We start from the raw sequence: 19,642 nt of genomic DNA on the forward strand, positions 1-19,642 counted from the left end.
ACCACCACATTATGGGCTAAGGTAACAGATCAGTACCACATTTGAGTCAAAGCACAAAAAACTACCAACAATGAGGCTAATCTGTAACGCCGAGCACTGATAGTCGAATTTACTCACGAAAACAGCGAAACCGACAGGTAGGGCCCACATGTCGGGACGATGTGGCATGCCTATCTGGACAATTTGCTGAGGTGGACGTAGGTCCCATCTGTCATCCTCACGCACCTCCTCCTTCCTCCTCTCTGTCTTTTTTCTCTCTTCAACCGGCGAACACAAAGGACCTCGCCAGTGGCCATGCTCAGGCTGGACCCATGCCTCCGCCGCCATGGTCGGCCGCCACGGTCGTCCCCGCCGGCAGCCCAACGCCTGACGAGAGGCCGCGTCCCCCGCCATCAACCTCCTCCTCTCTTCCAGGCCGCTCCGGCGATGCGCGCCTCGCCCCAAGCAGCACCACTCGGGCCGGTTGCCTTGCTGGCCGCCGCTCGCTCCGGATGTGGACGCCCGCAACCCCACTTCCATGGATCTGGTGCCCAGGACCCGTACGGCGTCCGCATCGGCCGCCGGAGTCCACACCCTCACGGAGCCCATAGCAGCTCCTCCCCGATCCGCGGTCGCCGCCGGCCACCATTCTCATGGCGAGAGACCACTCCAAGCCCCACCACCTTGTCTGGGAGCACCGGAATGCCTCCCTAAGCACCCCTACTGGAGTTCTTGGACCCGGACGTCCAAAATTGGCCACGCCGCGGTCGTCTTCTTCACGTCCGACCACCAACGTGCCTTGATCTCCTGCTCCGGTGAATCCCTGCGCCTCGCAACTAGTCCCTAGGCTTCGACACGTCCTCTTGATGCCTTCGCCGCCAACACCGGCAAGCTGCGAGTCCCCAAGCCATCTTCCTCGCCTCACCATGCTTCGTCGGCCGCTGCCGCTCACGAGGATGTTGCTCCAGTGCTACCTCCCCGCGTCCGAGCACGCATACGTGCTGAAGGTGAGCACCGCGCCCCTTCCCCGCGCCATGGCATGCTGTGCCTTCGTTAGTGACCAGAGGATGAACGCACGGAAGGTGCTCGATGGAATGCCTGATAGAAAGAATGTTGTGAAGAAGATGACCCTCTAGTCATTGACAGGTGGGGCCCAAGTCTCATTTGCCACATCAGTCCGTCAAAGTTTTTGGTCTTCGCCACGTCAGCCCGACAAGTGGGGCCAACCTGTCAGTTTCACTGTTTTCGTGAGCTTATCGGAGAATTAGTGCTCGGGGTTATAGGCTAGGCGCAGAGTTGGTGGTTTTTTGTGCCCTGACTCAAATATGGTATCAAGTTTTTATCCTAGCCTATAATGTGGTGGTTTTGGGTAAATAACTGCCACGCAACACAGCAATGGTTTTGAGGGGAAAATCGGTCGTAATGGGACATAAACAATGCAGATTAGGCGATTATCGCCGATGACAGGGAAGCCTTAACCGCACCACACGCCCATATTCAATATGCACATGCATATCTGCGAGCTGCTTTCTCTGCCTTGGAGGGTCACCGTCTCACGATAGGAAATGACAGCTGCGCTCATGGGTGGCGCAATCTGGCCGGGCTGACTCGCCACCAAACCCTCGAGGCCTTCCACGACCGGCCGGCGCCGAGATGGTTCGCTGACGAGACGCGTAGTCGGACGCGACGCTGACTCAGCCCAACGTGCGCGCCATGAAAAAACCGGAGGTAAAGCTAGCGTGGAGAGGAAAAAAGGGACAACACATGCACTGAGAGTGAGACTGACCGAACGTGTAGTGACGGTGCCTTCCATTCCATGCACGCGCGAACCTTGTTTACTTCTTCTTCTTCTTGGCCCCGCTGCCCAATTTTTATCCAGTCCTGCTGCCACGCCATCGCCGTCGCCGAATCAGCTCGCAGGGGAGTGCGCTATCGTGCGGTGTACATAGCCGTGGCGCCATGGCATTGCATCGGCTCAAAGCTCTTGCGACTTTGAAGTTTGAACACACTGCACTGCAAACCTAAAAATAATCTGAAGAAGAAAGTGAGAATTCGGTTGCGTCGCATGCTTTGCAGAAACAGGGATTGATCAACGACTCACCGCCCGGCGACAGAGTTACGGAGGCCTGATTTTTCTACACCCATCCCCAAGTGCGTCCATGTGACAGTCGGTTGGGCATCATCGACCGATCATGGTCCAGGCATGTGTGGGTGACTAGATGTCACTCGTGACATGCACATGCAATGGCGCGGGTGAGTAGGTGACTGTTCAATCCAAAAGCTAATTGGATAAACATCCAGCTTTTGGTTAAGTTTTTAATTACAGGTTCCAATCCAGAGCTTATAAAAGGCGCCCCCTCCTTCCCATTCAGAGCACGGAGCTCCAGCACCAACCCACACACGCACCACTCACCTCACCAGCAACCTCAGACAGAGGCCGGAAACTCAGGAGCAAAGTCTTCGCCTCCTCTTTCGCGAAAAACAAGTCTTCGGTTCTTCGTTCCAACAGCAAATGGAGAAGGCAGGACACGAGCATGTGATCGGCATCCCGGTGAGCAGCACTGCTATCGGCATCGAGGAGCCCGAGTTCACGAGCGGCGATGCAAAGTATTCAACGAGCGTGCGTACCGGCGGCAAGTCAGACCGCAGGACCGGGGACAAGTTTGCTCGGGGCGTCAAAGAACATGGTAAGCCCTCCTTCAGTCCTTCTCCAGTCCGTCTGGATAAATCTTTGTAGTCTTTCGTGTTCATAGCTCTGGTTGTGAATCAGACACTGAACGTATGTTTCTGCAGTGACTCTCGGCCCAAAGCTGTACGAGACCGTGAGGGGAAAGCTGTCGCTGGGCGCCAGAATCCTCCAAGCCGGCGGCGTGGAGAAAGTCTTCCGGCGGTGGTTCTCTGTTGAGAAGGGCGAGAAACTCCTGAAGGCCTCGCAGTGCTACCTGTCAACGACCGCCGGCCCGATCGCCGGGTTGCTCTTCGTATCGTCGGAGAGGGTGGCCTTCCGCAGCGACCGGTCGCTGGCGCTGACCTCGCCCAAGGGCGACACGGTGCGGGTGCCGTACAAGGTGGCCGTCCCGCTGAGGAGGGTGAAGGCGGCCATGCCGAGCGAGAACCAGCACCGGCCAGAGCAGAAGTACGTCCAGCTGGTGACCGACGACGGCTTCGAGTTCTGGTTCATGGGCTTCGTCAGCTACAAGGCATCCCTGCAGCACCTCGAGCAGGTCATCGGCGCGGCGGGGGGTGGGATGAAGGTGCCGTTGTCGCAGGGGGCGGGCAGCGGGAGCGGGCGGCGCCTCCAGCCTACCGCGGCGTGAAAGCTACGCGAGCGCACGGCGATGGGAAAAATCCACGGCGTTGCCGATCACTGTCTGATTTACAACACGAGCAGCATGCGTGATTTGGGAGACCTCGTCGGCCTCGGCGACTAGGCGAAGCGCAACATCGCCGCCGGGAGCTCAGCAAGGTGTGAGGACGGGCGCTCGGCCGAGTCAACGCCGCACGAGGCCGAGGTTGTCGAGCTGAGGCTGGATGGGAACGACGAACCGCGCGAGCATGGGCATGGCTGTGAAGACGCCCCGAGCATGGGCACGAGCCTTGCAGCGGGGGCCCTCTAATGGCGTATCAATGGGCGTCATGGGCCGCGGAGTGTACCAGTAGCAAGCTGTGGCGGAGGCGCGGGTGAGAGTGATGATAATGCTCAAGGAAATGGAACACTGAAGGGTGTGTTTGGTTCCGTTGATGAGGGGTGATGTTTGGTTGGGGATATCGAATTAAATGGTTTGTTTTTTTTGAATTTCAAATTTCTGAATTATTTTAACCTCTAATCTCTAATCATCCTTCATCACTGCTCAATTTAACCTTTAATCTCTAATCATCCCTCATCATTCTAAATCATCTAACTTTCCAAACGGTCACCCATCCTCTCACTACTTCAGCCTGAGCACGCTTAACTTCCGGATTCTATTCTCCCTCGTTTCCAAGTCTGCACTTTTTGTTTTTCTAACAATAGTAAGATGCCAATCCTATTAACCCTCATGAATTTAGCTTGAGCATGAAGTCACACATTTCACTGTTTGAGTTTGAAACTATTGTTCTAAAAATCAATAATTATTTAGTAACATTAATATTTCTTGAATAAGTAGTTTGACCACAATTTGACCCTAGTTTGACCCTAGTTTGACCAGATTTGACCAAAATTCAAAAAACTGAAATAATTATTTAGTAACACTAATATTTCTTGAATAAGTAGTTTGACCATTGTTTGACCACAGTTTGATCATAGTTGACCAAAATTCAGAAAAACTGAAATAATTATTTAGCAACACTAATATTTTTGAATAATTATTTAGTAACACTAATACTTCTTGAATAAGTAGTTTGACCAGATTTAACAAAAATTCAAAAAAAAACTAAAATTTGAGCATAACTTTTTTTGTTTTAGAATTTGAGGATTCTAAAAATTTGCAAACAAGCCGTAGGCTGTCAAAATCGGAAGCGGATTTTTGTTCTGAACATTTTGATATATTATACGTTTTTTCCCGACATCGGATGCAAAAGTTATAGCCGTTTTACATTTTCCCTACATTTTTTGCAAAACATGTCCAAATTTAAGTTTTTAAATTTTTCTAACTAGTAGACGTAGTAATATAACTACCTCTCGAAGGATTTTATTTTTTGAAGTTTATCATTTTCTTTTGATTTTTTCGAAACAAAAAAGGCGATCCACAGGGGGGGTAGAGTTTGAAAATGGAACCTTTAGTCCCGGTTTGTGTCTAAAACCGGGACTAAAGGTCTAATCTTTAGTCCCGGTTTGAGACACAAACCGGGACTAAAGGGGTCAGATGAACCGGAACTAATGCCTTAGCCGCACGAACCGGGACCAATGCTCACATTAGTCCCGGTTCATGACTGAACCGGGACTAATGGGCTGACCCGACCTGGACCTTTGCCCCCTTTTCTACTAGTGGGGATGGAGAGATTAGTAGGAAGTTTACGTAAGGTGGGAACGTAAGTGTACGTAGGTGTAGCATTTTTGCTCATATGCATACTCCATCTATCTATCTATATAGGGCCTAAATACATTTTTTGAGACTAATTTTAACCACGTGTTAAAGCATACCATCAAATTCGTACGTGAAAGAAGCTTCCATAGTCAAAGACAAACTCGAAAAACACATGAGGCTCTATATATAGGGATGGAGGGAGTATATAAATGAAGTAAACAGATAATTAAGGTCGACTCCAAGGTTGATGCTCATTTCTCCCTCATACGTCAAGGCGTATTCAGATATTAAACTGGCGCCCAGTCGTCTTCTCAAAATTCAACCGTCTAACAGTCCAGACTCTCCAAATCCAGACCATATGTGTGGAAGAAATGACGTTGTCCGGACTATCTATCATGTTATCTCCAACACACGGACCAAACAGAAAAATCTCACCCCACGATGCACCCTCCCTTTTTTCTGTTGACCCTCCCCTTCCCACTCGGTTTCCCTCCGTAGCGGGACATTTCTCACTGGAACCCTCACTACTAGGAAAAAGGGCTATAGATGATATGGCCACTAATGGCGCACCAGACATGTGGTGCGCCATTAGTATATATTAATGGCGCACAATGTGTAGGTGCGCCATTAGTGTCCAAATACTAATGGCACACCACATCCACGGTGCGCCATTAGTAACAAAAAAAATTCATTTTTTTCAAAACTAGTAATAGCGCACCAGTGGATAGTGCGCCATTACTAGTTAAACTAGTAATGGCGCACCACATCCACGGTGCGCCACTAGTAATTTTTTTTATTTTTTTTTCAATTTTTTTTTCAAAACTAGTAATGGCGCACCAGTGGACAGTGCGCCATTACTAGTTAAAACTAGTAATGGCGCACTGTCAACTGGTGCGCCATTACTAAGTTTTTTTCAAAAAAAATTCAGAACTAGTAATGGCGCACCGTGGGTGTGGTGCGCCATTACGAGTTTAACTAGTAATGGCGCACCACTCCCACGGTGGGCCATTACTAACTTGGCCCAAAACTTCCACCGAATGCACACCCCCCTCCCCCCGTGGACTGCCCCACGCACGAACCCCCCCCCCCCACTCTCTCTCGTCTCTCTCCCAGCTACGCTCGCCCCCGACACCATTGCCGAACCGCCCCGCCTCACACCGGCGCTCCACCGCCACACCAGCGCTGCCCCATCCTCACCTCCTCCCGACTGGCGCCCAGCGCTCGGCGCCCCCACCCCGCGCCGCCCTACGCCCCCGATGACGGTGCCTCCTCCCTGGAGCCCCTGCTCGCCGACGCCACCGTCCCGCCCTACCTCTCCACCACCGGTGCCTTCGGGCCTCACCGCGCCCCGTGGTTGTCATCCACCCCACCAGCGCAAGGCCACGGTGCCCCCATCATCGGATCGTCGTCGCTCCTCAGCGTCGGCCAACAACATGACGACCGCGTCGACTTGCTGCTCCGACGCCTCCACGCCCCCCTCGAGCTTGCACGCGACCTCCCCTGTGAGCCCCTTGCCCAATCCCCCTCCGCCTCCCACCGTAGGTCGCCGTCCGCGCTCCGACCCTGCTCCGCCCTGGACGCGTCGCCCCGTGCCCGTGCGCGGCCTCGCCGTGTTTACCTGCCACCATGTGTGGCTGCGCCCGTGCCGCGCCTGAGCCCCGTCCCTGCTCGCTACCACTGCCGCCTCCTACTGCTACCGCCTCCGAGCGCAGCTAGTCACGCCCGTCGCCCTGCACCCATTGTCGCCGCTCCTCCGGAACTGCTACTACAGCCGGCGTCGCCACGCAGCCCCGGCTCCGGCCGCCGCCGTCTCTCGACGGCCCTTGCTGCTCCGGCCACGGCCTTCCCCAGCCCCCGCACCCGGGCGGGTTTGGCTACGCTGGGCGCCCACACCCACCGCCCGATAGCCCAATGCCCACTGTGGCCTTCGGGCCCTTGACAGATGGGGCCCACGCCCCTGTATTGTTAAAAAAAAGAATTAAAAGGAATTATAATAAAAATATTAGTTAATTAATTAATTAAAATAATTAATTAACTTAACTAACCCTATTTAGTTAACTAATTAACTCTAATTAAACCTGCTAATTAAAAGTTAACAGATAATTAGTTTTCAGCCAATGACATGTGGGACCTGCCTGTCAGTTTGACTAAGTCAACTAACTGGTTGACTGATGACATCACGCTGACCTCATGCTAACATCATAATGGCATTTTTTAAATTAAATTAATTCTGTTAGTTCTAAAAATGAATTAGAAACTTTGAAAATTAATATTAAATAATCCGTAACTCGGATGAAAATACTTTGTACATGAAAGTTGCTCAGAACGACGAGATGAATCCGGATACACTCTCCGTTCGTCCGCCACACATCCCTAGCATAGCAAATACGCAACTTTACCCCTCCGGTTTATCTGTCCGAAAACGCGAAACACCGGGAATACTTTCCCGGATGTTTCTCCCCTTCGCCGGTATCACCTATCCCTGCGTTAGATCACCTCTAGCACCACGTTTGTCATGTTATGCTTTGATTGCTCTGTTATTTATTGTGTTCCCCCTCCGTTACTTTTCCGATAGACCCCGAGACTGCCGCTGATGCCCCTATGATCGACTACGTCGACGACGACCCTCCTTCTTGTCTGAGCAACCAAGCAAGCCCCCCCCTTGATCACCAGATATCGCCTACTCTCCTCTATACTGCTTGCATTAGAGTAGTGTAGCATGTTACTGCTTTCCGTTAATCCTATTCTGATGCATAGCCTGTCATTGTTGCTACAGTTGTTACCCTTACCTGCTATCCTACTGCTTAGTATAGGATGCTAGTGTTCCATCAGTGGCCCTACACTCTTGTCCGTCTGCCATGCTATACTACTGGGCCGTGATCACTTCGGGAGGTGATCACGGGCATGCTATATACATTGCACTATTACATTACCTGTGATACTGTTCGGAGATGGGGGCTGAAGGGGCAGGTGGCTCCATCCCGGTAGAGGTGGGCCTGGGTTCCCGACGGCCCCCGACTGTTACTTTGAGGCGGAGCGACAGGGCAGGTTGAGACCACCTAGGAGAGAGGTGGGCCTGGCCCTGGTCGGCGTTCGCGGATACTTAACACGTTTAACGAGATCTTGGTATTTGATCTGAGTCTGGCTACTGGCCTATACGCACTAACCATCTACGCGGGGACAGTTATGGGCACTCGACGTCGTGGTATCAGCCGAAGCCTTCGTGACGTCAGCAACGGAGCGACGCGTGCTGGATTGGACTGGAACGCCTACTAGGCTAGGTCTGCTTCCGGCCGCCCACGCAACGTGCAGGTGTGCTAAGGGCGATGGGCCCAGACCCCTGGGCGCTTAGGTTTAGACCGGCGTGCTGACCTCTCTGTTGGTCTAGGTGGGGCTGTGACGTGTTGATCTTCCGAGGCCGGGCATGACCCAGGAAAGTGTGTCCGGCCAAATGGGATCGAGCGTGTTGGGTTATGTGGTGCACCCTGCAGGGAAGTTAATCTATTCGAATAGCCGTGATCTTCGGTAACAGGACGACTTGGAGTTGTACCTTGACCTTATGACAACTAGAACCGGATACTTAATAAAACACACCCTTCCAAGTGCCAGATACAACCGATGATCGCTCTCTCACAGGGCGACGAGGGGAGGATCATCGGTTAGGGTTATGCTATGCGATGCTACTTGGAGGTCTTCAGTCTACTCTCTTCTACATGCTGCAAGACGGAGGCTGCCAGAAGCGTAGTCTTCGAAAGGATTAGCTATCCCCCTCTTATTCTGGCTTTCTGCAGTTCAATCCACCGATATGGTCCTTTACACATTTACCCATGCATATGTAGTGTAGCTCCTTGCTTGCGAGTACTTTGGATGAGTACTCACGGTTGCTTTCTCCCTCTTTCCCCCCTATCCCTTCTACCTGGTTGTCGCAACCAGATGTTGGAGCCCAGGATCCATACGCCACCGTCGACGACGACTCCTACTACATCTGAGGTGCCTACTACTACGTGCTGCCCGCTGACGACGACCAGGAGTAGTTTAGGAGGATCCTAGGCAGGAGGCCTGCGCCTCTTTCGATCTGTATCCCAGTTTGTGCTAGCCTTCTTAAGGCAAACTTGTTTAACTTATGTCTGTACTCAGATATTGTTGCTTCCGCTGACTCGTCTATGATCGAGCTCTTGTATTCGAGCCCTCGAGGCCCCTGGCTTGTAATATGATGCTTGTATGACTTATTTTATTTGTAGAGTTGTGTTGTGATATCTTCCCGTGAGTCCCTGATCTTGATCGTACACGTTTGCGTGTATGATTAGTGTACGATTAAATCGGGGGCGTCACAAGTTGGTATCAGAGCCAACTGCCTGTAGGAATCCCTCTTCCACACTCCTTGGCCGAAGTTGAGTCTAGACATTTCAAAAACTTTTACTAACATGGTTGTGTGCCTTACGGGCCCACGTCGCCATCTGGGTGGTATTAGGATCTTTTACTCCTCGATCCTTACTCTGGGACTCTGAACTCTCTTCTACTCGGGTTAAATGATTTTGCTAAAAAAACAAAACTGACTTTAGGTTCTCGGAAATACTTTCTCCCGGAGAGCCCCTTGTTACAGATGATCGCCTGCTGTACCGAAGGATTCCGAAGATACTCTCCGTTGTTCTCTCGAGACTTTATGCCCATTGCTTTTGCCATCCCCTACCACCAAAATATCCCTATGGATAAATACTTACACCTGTCACCCTTACTTTTATTCCCAGTTAATCTTGTTATTACAAGATACCCCGAAATTCTCTCTCTTGTTCCGATAATACCCTGTGCCCACTGCCCTTGCAGTTCTTTGCAACCTGGATAATCCTACGAATAATTACTCGCACTTATCAAGTATCCACTCATCCCCAGTGGATACATGTATTTCACGAAAGTCTTCGAAATACCATTCGATCTCCGAAAATCCTCAACAGCCTATTGCTCTTGAAATTCTTGCTTGCTTGCATTATGATTAACCTCGTAAGTCCGGTAATCTTATTGGCATCCTTAGTCATTATCAGTTTGAGTCTGTTGAATCAATATGTTGTGAATGCTCGCAATCCTTAATCAGATCTTTCATTTTGTCCTTCCGGCTCAGACGTCATTTTAAACATGAGCTGGATCTCGACCAACCAAATTGCCATCGATTTTAACCCCTAAGGCTATTCAACTTATCCATCCCTAATCAGAGCATTGCTTCTGATCCCTTGTCTTGGAATTCATAATTCCTTTGCATTTGAGCTTTGAGTTAGTCAGTTGTTTCTATAATCTTATCTCCTTGCATTCTTTCTTCTTCTGGTTGAGTACCGATGCTCACATCAGATCCCTTATGGACCACCAGATCCTTTGTTGGATTTTACCTGACAACGTCCTTCATATTCAATAAGCTTGTGAGCCTTTTCCTTGGATACATAATGCCTTTGGTAAATTGTATCCTCTGTTTTCTCAACCATGCTTTGTTTTCGAGCTGGTGGTATTTACGATTGAAGCTTGTGGTATATGTTCCTAAGATGCCCCTATGGGTTGAACCTATACCTGCTCTAAAACCGTGTGAACCCAAAAGATTTCACGGGTCATACTTATCTGGTATTGCACCAGGTAAAAACTTTCAACAAGTAATGTCAGTTTTGAAATACGAGAGGTGAATGAAAGGTTATGCGTTGAACAAGTGGGAGTCGACCTTGAACCCTGTGTTCATGACCATGGACACGATGTAGATCTTATCATTAAAGCTTCTGTTAAATTAATTATTCCTTTGGTATAAGTTCATCTTATATCTGGGATCTGGCCTTTTGCAATCATGGTTTCGACCATGTTCTCCTTTAAATACCATTTCTCGTGCAAGTTTAAGCACTTGTCTTCTGCGGAGTAATACCCCAGTCCAACCTCTACTTTGATTGTCGTCGAGTATTACCCCCTGGTATCTCAAGATTATCATGGAACTGCATAACTTCTTACGAGTTCTTCATCTAGTGCTACATTCTCATTGATTCCAATTTTTCATGGGCTCCGAGTTATTTAACACTGAAAGACATCGATAACTGAATCGAGTCTGCACTGCGATTCAACAACTCTTAGTAATCTTCAATGCTTACGAGTTTGTACTCGATAGTGTCATTCCCAGCTGATTGACTACATCATCATCGTCAGGCTGACTGCTTGACCATTCTACCTATGTCCTTCATCCTCGGGACACAATCCCGACAGTGCTCTAAGCTTACATCAAACCTTCACCATCATATTGTTTGTCTTGAGAGACAACTCTGAATTCTGAGATCGCATCTTATCTATGGTTATAATAACCTTTTGCTTCACCATTCCCTTGGCTTGATGTCATCGCCGAGCGATTGCATCCTCATGGAGCCTCTCGACAAGATTTGTCGTGATCATCATCAACATTTTGACCCCTTCCAAGATACTAAATTGAATTCATTATGAGAAATACCATCCTTGCCCTCGATGATCTGTGTTATCATCGACCACCTTATTGACTTCCCTCCAACACAAACGTATTCGTGTTTTGAGTTATACTTGGAGATCCTTGCTATCCAACATTTGTTCTTCTTTACCTTGGATTATTACCATCTTTAATGTCAAGAAAGTCGTGAGGATTTCATCACCTCTTAAGGATTCTTGATACAGGTAATACTTCTCACCATCGCCTTTCTTTCTTGGTCCCCGTGTTGGTTCTAACCGGGATTCCAACAAGTGAACGGTACTGCGTGGATTTTGTACTTCTAACAATCCTATTGCTTTGAAGTTGATGGTCGATAGTTCGTTCTTAGACTATTGGTTGTTGAACCACCATTCTAACGTTGATCATGCTACCTAAGCCCATCTTTCGGGTGCACCTTTCAATCAATGTTCAATTGTGTATGCTTTCCTCGAGCATACATCATTATATTATATCATTTGATCTGACAAATGTTATCTCCTTGTTCACATAATTGTGGAAACCCATCCTTTTGAAATCTCGATAAATTGTCACTGAGTTCATCAACTACCTCCTTATTCCTTCATTGGTTTAATGATGAGCTCTTGTTCTGGAACTCCCTTCCATAGTACATTTCCTGAGAATCTTACAATGTCTTCTTGTCAAATTGTGTTGCACCTTTTCTTCTCAGGCATCCAAATGTCTCAGGTATCCTGGCACCAATCAGATCTGAATCTCGGCCAGATATGATGGTTGGAACATGTTTCCAAGAGTTATACATTGGTCTTTATATGACCTGGTAAGGTGATGTCATGCCTAGCACACCTGACCGGAGGACCTATTGTTATAGTTTCCTTTTGGCAAGGTTAGTCATTCTTCCGTGAGGAAATTGTAAGACTTATTCTATAAGTTGTTCCTGATGGATCCTTTTTGTCTCCAAAGTCTGATCTTCACCTGTTGACCATGTCAATGCTATCTCAAAGCATGACTATGGTACTCCGATTTTCAACAGGAACATTTGAAGCCCAATGTTAAATGTTTCCTGCTCAATTATCCAAACACCGATGTATGGGTAATGTCATGAAAATTCTCTCCCGTACCTAAAGAGTTTTCTACATTATATCCTGTCATGGATATCATGCTCTACTTGTCTTTGGGAAGAATATACCCTTGAAATATGTGTTTAAACCCATTTTCCTTTCCTTTGTTCTGTTTAATCTGATAATCATAACTGCCTTTCCATTGGTTGGCTTAACACGTCTTGTGATCTATATGATCTAAGCGGTAATATTCTCCTGCTTATGTAAACACCTCGGTGTACAATTCTGTCAGCAAGACCCTGTTACTATTGTTGATGACATTTCGGTAGCCACCGATGGACGAGAACCTTGCCTATTGGCCCGCCTCGTCAACGAGCAGGAAAATGGTTCTCTTCATCCCTCGCCCTTGGTATCGAGTTGTTGCCGACATAGCTGACAGGCTATCCTCTGACATGCCTTGCTTACATGATCTTGCAAGACGTCACTACCCTTCCTACTTTAACCCACATGGTGGGCCCATAACCCACAGTTCCACAGGATCGAAACCCGACTCTCCTATACACCCCCTATTCCAAAAGTTAGTCCTCGTGCGTGGCCTTGTATGTAATTCACGGACCACCGTCCTAGTGATCTATTCTGGTAACAGACGCAATACTCAATCTCGTTGCTCTGGACCCCTTTCGCGTGTTGTTTCAGACATCGAACGATTGCCTATCCGTTTGAAACTTCTCATGCCCTTCGCACATTACTCTTGATGTATTTTATATGTTCAACTCGAGAGATAATCTTATATTCATTCATGGGTTATTCCCAGATTGTTTCCCTCATAAGCATTCTGTCGTAGCCAAGCTACCCCTTACCTATTCGTAAGTACGTTGGAGTTCCCGAAGAGAAGGACGACTTCACCATGATGACCTGAAGCGGAGAAATGAAAACATCAATGTAATGGATCGACCATTTCGAGAAGAGCAAGCAAGACCGAGAAGACTCGTAAGAATTTCGTAACCAGATCTTTCCCCCTTACTCCCCTCTTAAATCTCAGGACGAGATTTCTTGTAGTGGAGGAGAATTGTGACGCCCGGGTATTTGAGCTATAGTAAACCTCTGTTAATGATGCCACATCACGATGGTTACTGTTGCTAATCTCGTGTTAGTTCGAAACCGATTCAAATTCAAATTCAAAATCGAGTCAAACGGTAAATTCTTCAAACGTTAAAACTAAAATGTTCAAAATGGGACAAATAAATCCTAAGTCCAAATGGTGGAGGAACCACATTTTAGTAAAAAGATTTAAAGCACTAAAATGATTTAAACAGTAGCTAAACAACTATTTAAACGACTTTGGTATTTTATAAAATACTAGACTATTTTTTATCAGGGTAAAACTTTTTATAGTAGTGGATTGTTCTGAAACATTATTTTAGGGGCTATACATATATTTGTCTAAAATTAAAATTAATGTGTAACTAAAATAAAACAAAAAAAGAAAAATATGAAAAGGTAAAAAAGGAAAGGAATAAAACAAACCCCCGACTGGGCCTCTTGGCCCAGCTGCTAGCCAGGCCAAACCCCAGGCCGGCCCACCCCCTGGCCTATAACCAACCCGAGTGAAACCCTAGCCCGATCCCACTCTCCACTCCCCCGCCCCCCTTCCCACATCGCTCGATCCCCACCCTCTCCCTCCGGCGCCGCCAGGAGAGCCCCACGCACGAACCCCCCCCCCCACTCTCTCTCGTCTCTCTCCCAGCTACGCTCGCCCCCGACACCATTGCCGAACCGCCCCGCCTCACACAGGCGCTCCACCGCCACACCAGCGCTGCCCCATCCTCACCTCCTCCCGACTGGCGCCCAGCGCTCGGCGCCCCCACCCCGCGCCGCCCTGCGCCCCCGATGACGGTGCCTCCTCCCTGGAGCCCCCGCTCGCCGACGCCACCGTCTCGCCCTACCTCTCCACCACCGGATACCAGATACTAATGGCGCAACACCGGTGCGCCATTAGTAAAAAAATCTAATGGCATGGTGCTAGTGGCGCACTTGTAGTGCGCCATTAGTAGCGAAAATAGGTGCGCCACTAGCATCCCTTTTTCTAGTAGTGCCTCTCCTTTAAAATTGGATGGCGCCCACCTCACCTTCATCGTGCATTGCAATAAGGATGATTTTTTTCTTCATATTTATAATCTAATAGAGTGGGTTAAACTAACAAATACTATTGACACAAAACAACAAATAACTAGCCCATTGACACAAGATTATTCTTGAAGGTCCATTCAACTTTATAAATGCGCACTGACGTGGAAGGCGAGTGGCAACCTGAACGCATTCCTAGCCTTCAATAAGCTCCACCTCTAGCCCACACACCATTCATTGCTATTGCCAGAAAGGATACTTGTCGTTCTTCTTCTCCCCATCCTTCCCTACATCTTCTCCTAGCCAATTCAAGGACGAAAAGTGTGAATAGTAACGTGTATATAGTGTTGATTTTCGCGGGAATCCATTTTGGCTATAGGGAGCACATGGTCCTGCATGACAAAAATGGCTTTTTACAAATGTCTTTTTTTAAGAAATAGATGTGTTCATTTTCACATCCAAATAGTACATGCAAATTTCCAGGGGAAAACTTAAGAATTTTGACCTGTGCAAAAAAAAAAAAAAACAAGTCGAGCGCCAAATATTAACTCCAAAGTTACACTTAATTTTTTTTCACCAACGAACCATTGCTATCCCATATGACATGAAAATTGTCAAGCACACTTGCTACATTTAGTATGAACATCTAAAAAAATCAGAATTTTTAAAATTTATTTACTAATTACTTTGATTTTACTGTTCATTAGGGAGCATATGCTCCCTAGAGCCAAAATCCGCTTCCTGATTTTTGCATATTCTTTGGCGACACTTTTACACGAGTATAACACTGATCATGTTTGTTGCCAACAAAATTCAGGAATTTTAAACCTGTCTTGCATTTACTAATTTTCTTTTAGAAAAATCGAGCGCACTGGCACCTGAGAGCCAATCGAGTTTGCTATTAACTTCCTTCATTTATTTACTATTTGCAAGATAAAAGGAACATTCTTTTTGTGCTCAGAGATATTGGTGTTACTGTTCACTTCTTCAAAGAACATGTTACCTTTTTTATGTGTAGGGAGAGAACATGTACGCCTCGGTACTCACTCGGCTATGTGTCGAATACGAACATGGTATGGGCTCTGTGACCTGTCGCTCTAAAGCCTGGGGGTCCGGCCTATAGGACAGACATTGCCGTAAGCGCATACAATATAGGCCCATCCTACTAACCTCTAAGTTTGGTTTACTGTTGCTCGACCCATCCTTGTCACCGCAACCCTAGAAAAAGGCGTGTCTGACAGTGGGCACATATAACTCTTTCTTTTGTGTAATGGCCTCACATCACTCTGCTATAGAAAATTAGAAATCAGCACAAACAATGACTTGATAATTCGCAAATGAGCTCTGTCGGTCCAAAAGTTATGACTTGATAAGAAGCCAAATCAAAGTAGCATCACTAGTAGAAAAAAGACCTAATGTGAGACACATTAATGCCGGATTGATTTTAGCCCGGTACTAATGGTATCATTAGTACCGGTTCAAACGGCTATGCATTAATGCCGGTTCGTGTTGAACGTTTAGTACCGGTAAGTGCCACGAACCGGTACTAAAGGGGTGATGGCAGGCCGGCGTCAGACAGGGGCCCCACGATCACCTTTAGTACCGGTTCGTGTCACAAACCGGTACTAAAGGGGCTAACCTTTAGTACCGGTTTGTGCCATGAACCGGTACTAAAGGGGTCTGACCTATAGTACCGGTTTGTGACACAAACCGGCACTATAGGGCAATTTTCAAACTCTACCCCCCGGTGTGTCGCCATTTCAGTTCTGAAAAATCAAAAGAAAATGATAAAAACTTCAAAAAATAAAATCCTTCAAGAGGTATTTATATTACTACATTTACTAGTTAGGAAAATTTGAAAACTTAAATTTGGACATGTTTTGAAAAAGGTGTAGGAAAAATGTAAAACGGCTATAATTTTTGCATACGATGTCGGAAAAAACGTATAATATATAAAAAAATTCAGCACGAAAATCCGCATCCGATGGAGACTGCCTATGGCCTGTTTGCAATTTTTTAGAATCCTCAAATTCTAAAACGAAAAAAAGATATGGTCAAATTTCAGTTTTTTAAAAAAATTGGTTAAATCTGGTCAAACTACTTATTCAAAAAGTATTAATGTTACTACATAATTATTCAAGAATATTAGTGTTACTAAATAATTATTTCAATTTTTTAATTTTTGGTCAAATCTGGTCAAACTATGGTAAAAATGTGGTCAAACTTTGGTCAAACTTATTCAAGAAATATTAGTGTTACTAAATAATTACTGGTTTTTAGAATAATAGTTTCAAACTCAAACGGTGAAACGTGTGACCTAATGCTCAAGTTAAACTGCTGAGGGTTAATAGGATTGACAGCTTACATTTGTGAGGAAAACAACAAGTGTAGACTTGGAATGTAGGAGGAATAGAACTCCGAAGTTAAGCGTGCTCAGGCTGGGGGAGTGAGAGGATGGGTGACCGGCCGGGAAGTCAGGCGATTTGGAATGAGTGATCCACACTTGAGCAGTTAAGAGAGGTGATTAGAGACTCCTCATAGTAATTGCGCCTTTGTGCGTCCGTGGTTTTTATCTAACAAGTGGTATACAGAGCTGAAGTTGCAAATACGAGATTTGAGACAAAAGATCAGGGTTTCGGGCTGTGCGCGCCGCCGTCGTCCTGCGATCTCCGGATCGGAGACTATTTTCGGTGCGAGCTGCTATACGAGCCGCTGCAGCCGCAAGTCGCCGAGACCGACCAGGTTTTCATCGCGCGGCGCTTCGGAAGCGCGGCCACGTCTTCCTGTCCACAACAGCCTTGCTTCAAGTCCCGACGCGAGTACTACTTCTAATCACCTCAAGCATCGATTGAGTCAAGTTCAACTGTACATCACGTGAAGACAAGTACCGCACTATCTCTTGGATTTTTTACTACGTGAAGCTTATCTAATTCACTAGTACTAGAGTACAAGTTCAGATTCTGTTTTTTGTCTTCGACTGCTACGTCCACCCGAAGCTACCAGGTGCTATTGTTTTTTGTTTCGTTTGATTCCGCATATTAAATTCCATCAAGAATTTTTCTACGACTTGTACTATTTTGTGCACAGTTTATCAACTCATGGCATCTATGAAGTATGATTTTCCGCTGCTGGATCGTGACACAAGGTTTACCCTATGGCAAGTCAAGATGCGGGCGTTGTTGTCACAGGCCGACTATGATGTAGCACTGGATAGTTTTGGGAAGAACCGAATTGAGGACTTTAATGCTGAGGAGAAAAGAATTAATTGTAAGGCTTTGTCACAAATTCAACTCCATTTGCATAATACTATTTTGCAGGAAGTTTTGAGCGAAAAAACTGCCGCCGCTCTATGGTTAAAGCTGGAAGGGATTTGCATGACTAAAGATCTCACCAGCAAGATGCATCTGAAGCAAAAATTATTCCTGCACAGGTTACCTGAGAGAGGTAATGTTTTGAATCATATTTCAGAATTTAAGGAGATTATTGTCACAGCCCTAGAATTTGATTGCAACTAGTTTCATAAGCATCCATGCATCATGTCTATATTTGTTTGAAATTTGAAATGGGGATGACAAGCCCTAGCACTAAATGAAATGCAATTAGGATCAAAATAAAAATCTTTTCAATGATCCTGAAATGCCCTTCTAAAATGTTCATCATCTTTGCCTTGGTCCATAACCTCTGCCAAAAATGATGCTCACTTTTCTAGGACACTTTGAATCTTTGAGTTAAATCTTAAAGTATTTGCATTTGGACATTTAAATGCTATAAATATTTTTAAATGTCCAAATAATCTTGGAAGTATTTTTGGGCTGTTGGAATTAATTTCAAAGGTGCCCATAAATATTTTCAGCATTTTATAAAATGGTTTAGTATTTTACTAAATCAAAACAAAACAGAATAAATAGAAAACAGAAATGGAAAAGAGAGAGAGAGGAAACCTTACCTGTGCAGCCCACCTGGAGCCCAAGTGGCCGGCCCAGCCCACCTGGCGACTTGCCAGTCATCTTCAACCTCTGCCAGTAGGCAGAGGGAGAGACTTCGCACGCGGCCGAGCGCGCCACCTCCTGCTTCGCGCTGGCTAGCCTTCCCCGAGTCCACCTGCACGCCCAGGAGATGAGGGTGGCCCCCTCTCACTTTCCCCTCGTTCCTCTGCTTCGCCCCCTTCCTCTGGCCTCTCCTCCTCGCGCCGCCGAGCACACCCGAGACCACCGACACCGTTCGCCGCGCTCACCGCCACCCCCTCACCTCTCCGACGCGGCCCCGAGCTCCGCCGTGCCTCCCTCGTCCTCCACTTCGTCTCACGCGACCGGAAGAGCCCTACGCGTCGCCATCGTCGTCATCATCACCGACGGCCACCGGAGATCGCCACCGCCGATTCGACACCTCCGAGCGTCCCCGAGCCCGCTAACCATCCCTACGGCACCGATGTGAGCTCCGCCATCGTTTTCCCCTTACCCCGTGGTCTGTCTCTCGCCGTAGCCGTCGCCCCCTTGCAGACCGTAGCACGCCGCCGCCTAAGCTCGCCGTCAACGCAGCTCCGGTGACCATTTGGTCACCCCGGCGACTCCAACGCGTTCGCGGCGTCCCGTAGAGCGTTCCTAGCGCAAGCAACCGCCCGTTTGCAGGCTGCAGCAGCTAACCCGTGGCCACCCGAACTCCGGCGGCCGCAACCGAGCTCGCCGCCGTCGACCCCGGCCACCCCAGGCCCAACTACGGCCACCAACGGACGCGACGTTGCGCCAGCTACCCGTAGAGCCCAACCCCGCCTCCTCTCGTCGCCGGAATCGCCGGAACGAGCGCCGCCGCCGCGTCTGTGTGTCACCGCGGTTAGCCGCCGACGTGGCCACTTAGTTAAAGGCTAATCACCCGCTAATTAACCTCCCAAGGCACTGACAGCGGGCCCCGTCCCTTAATTAACCACAGGACTTAGATTTAACTTAATCTCGGTGGCCCCACGTGTCATCTTTGACCGTGCTGACATGGCCGTTGACTGGGTCCACACATCAGCGACCCTAACCAGCACTTTGACACTGACC

The 19,642-nt window shown here is 47.8% G+C and overlaps 1 protein-coding gene across 1 annotated transcript; it reads left to right on the top strand.

The window, feature by feature from the left end:
- The first annotated feature begins 2,342 nt into the window (after positions 1–2,342).
- On the top strand, positions 2,343–3,775 carry LOC125533740 (GEM-like protein 7). Its single transcript, XM_048697102.2, has 2 exons — positions 2,343–2,666; positions 2,773–3,775. Exons 1-2 carry the CDS (start codon positions 2,492–2,494, stop codon positions 3,294–3,296), a joined length of 699 nt encoding a protein of 232 aa, XP_048553059.1. The 5' UTR covers positions 2,343–2,491; the 3' UTR covers positions 3,297–3,775.
- Positions 3,776–19,642: the final 15,867 nt, after the last annotated feature.

The sequence above is a fragment of the Triticum urartu genome, chromosome 2A (assembly GCF_056163025.1).
Source record: "Triticum urartu cultivar PI428250 chromosome 2A, HENAU_Tu73, whole genome shotgun sequence".
NCBI lineage: Eukaryota > Viridiplantae > Streptophyta > Magnoliopsida > Poales > Poaceae > Triticum > Triticum urartu.

Bases quoted from the DNA above. Each gene is read 5' to 3' on its own strand.
- LOC125533740 (XM_048697102.2), top strand. From the start codon at position 2,492: ATGGAGAAGGCAGGACACGAGCATGTGATCGGCATCCCGGTGAGCAGC. The intron at 2,667-2,772 runs GTAAGCCCTCCT...ATGTTTCTGCAG, and splicing joins TCGGGGCGTCAAAGAACATG to TGACTCTCGGCCCAAAGCTG.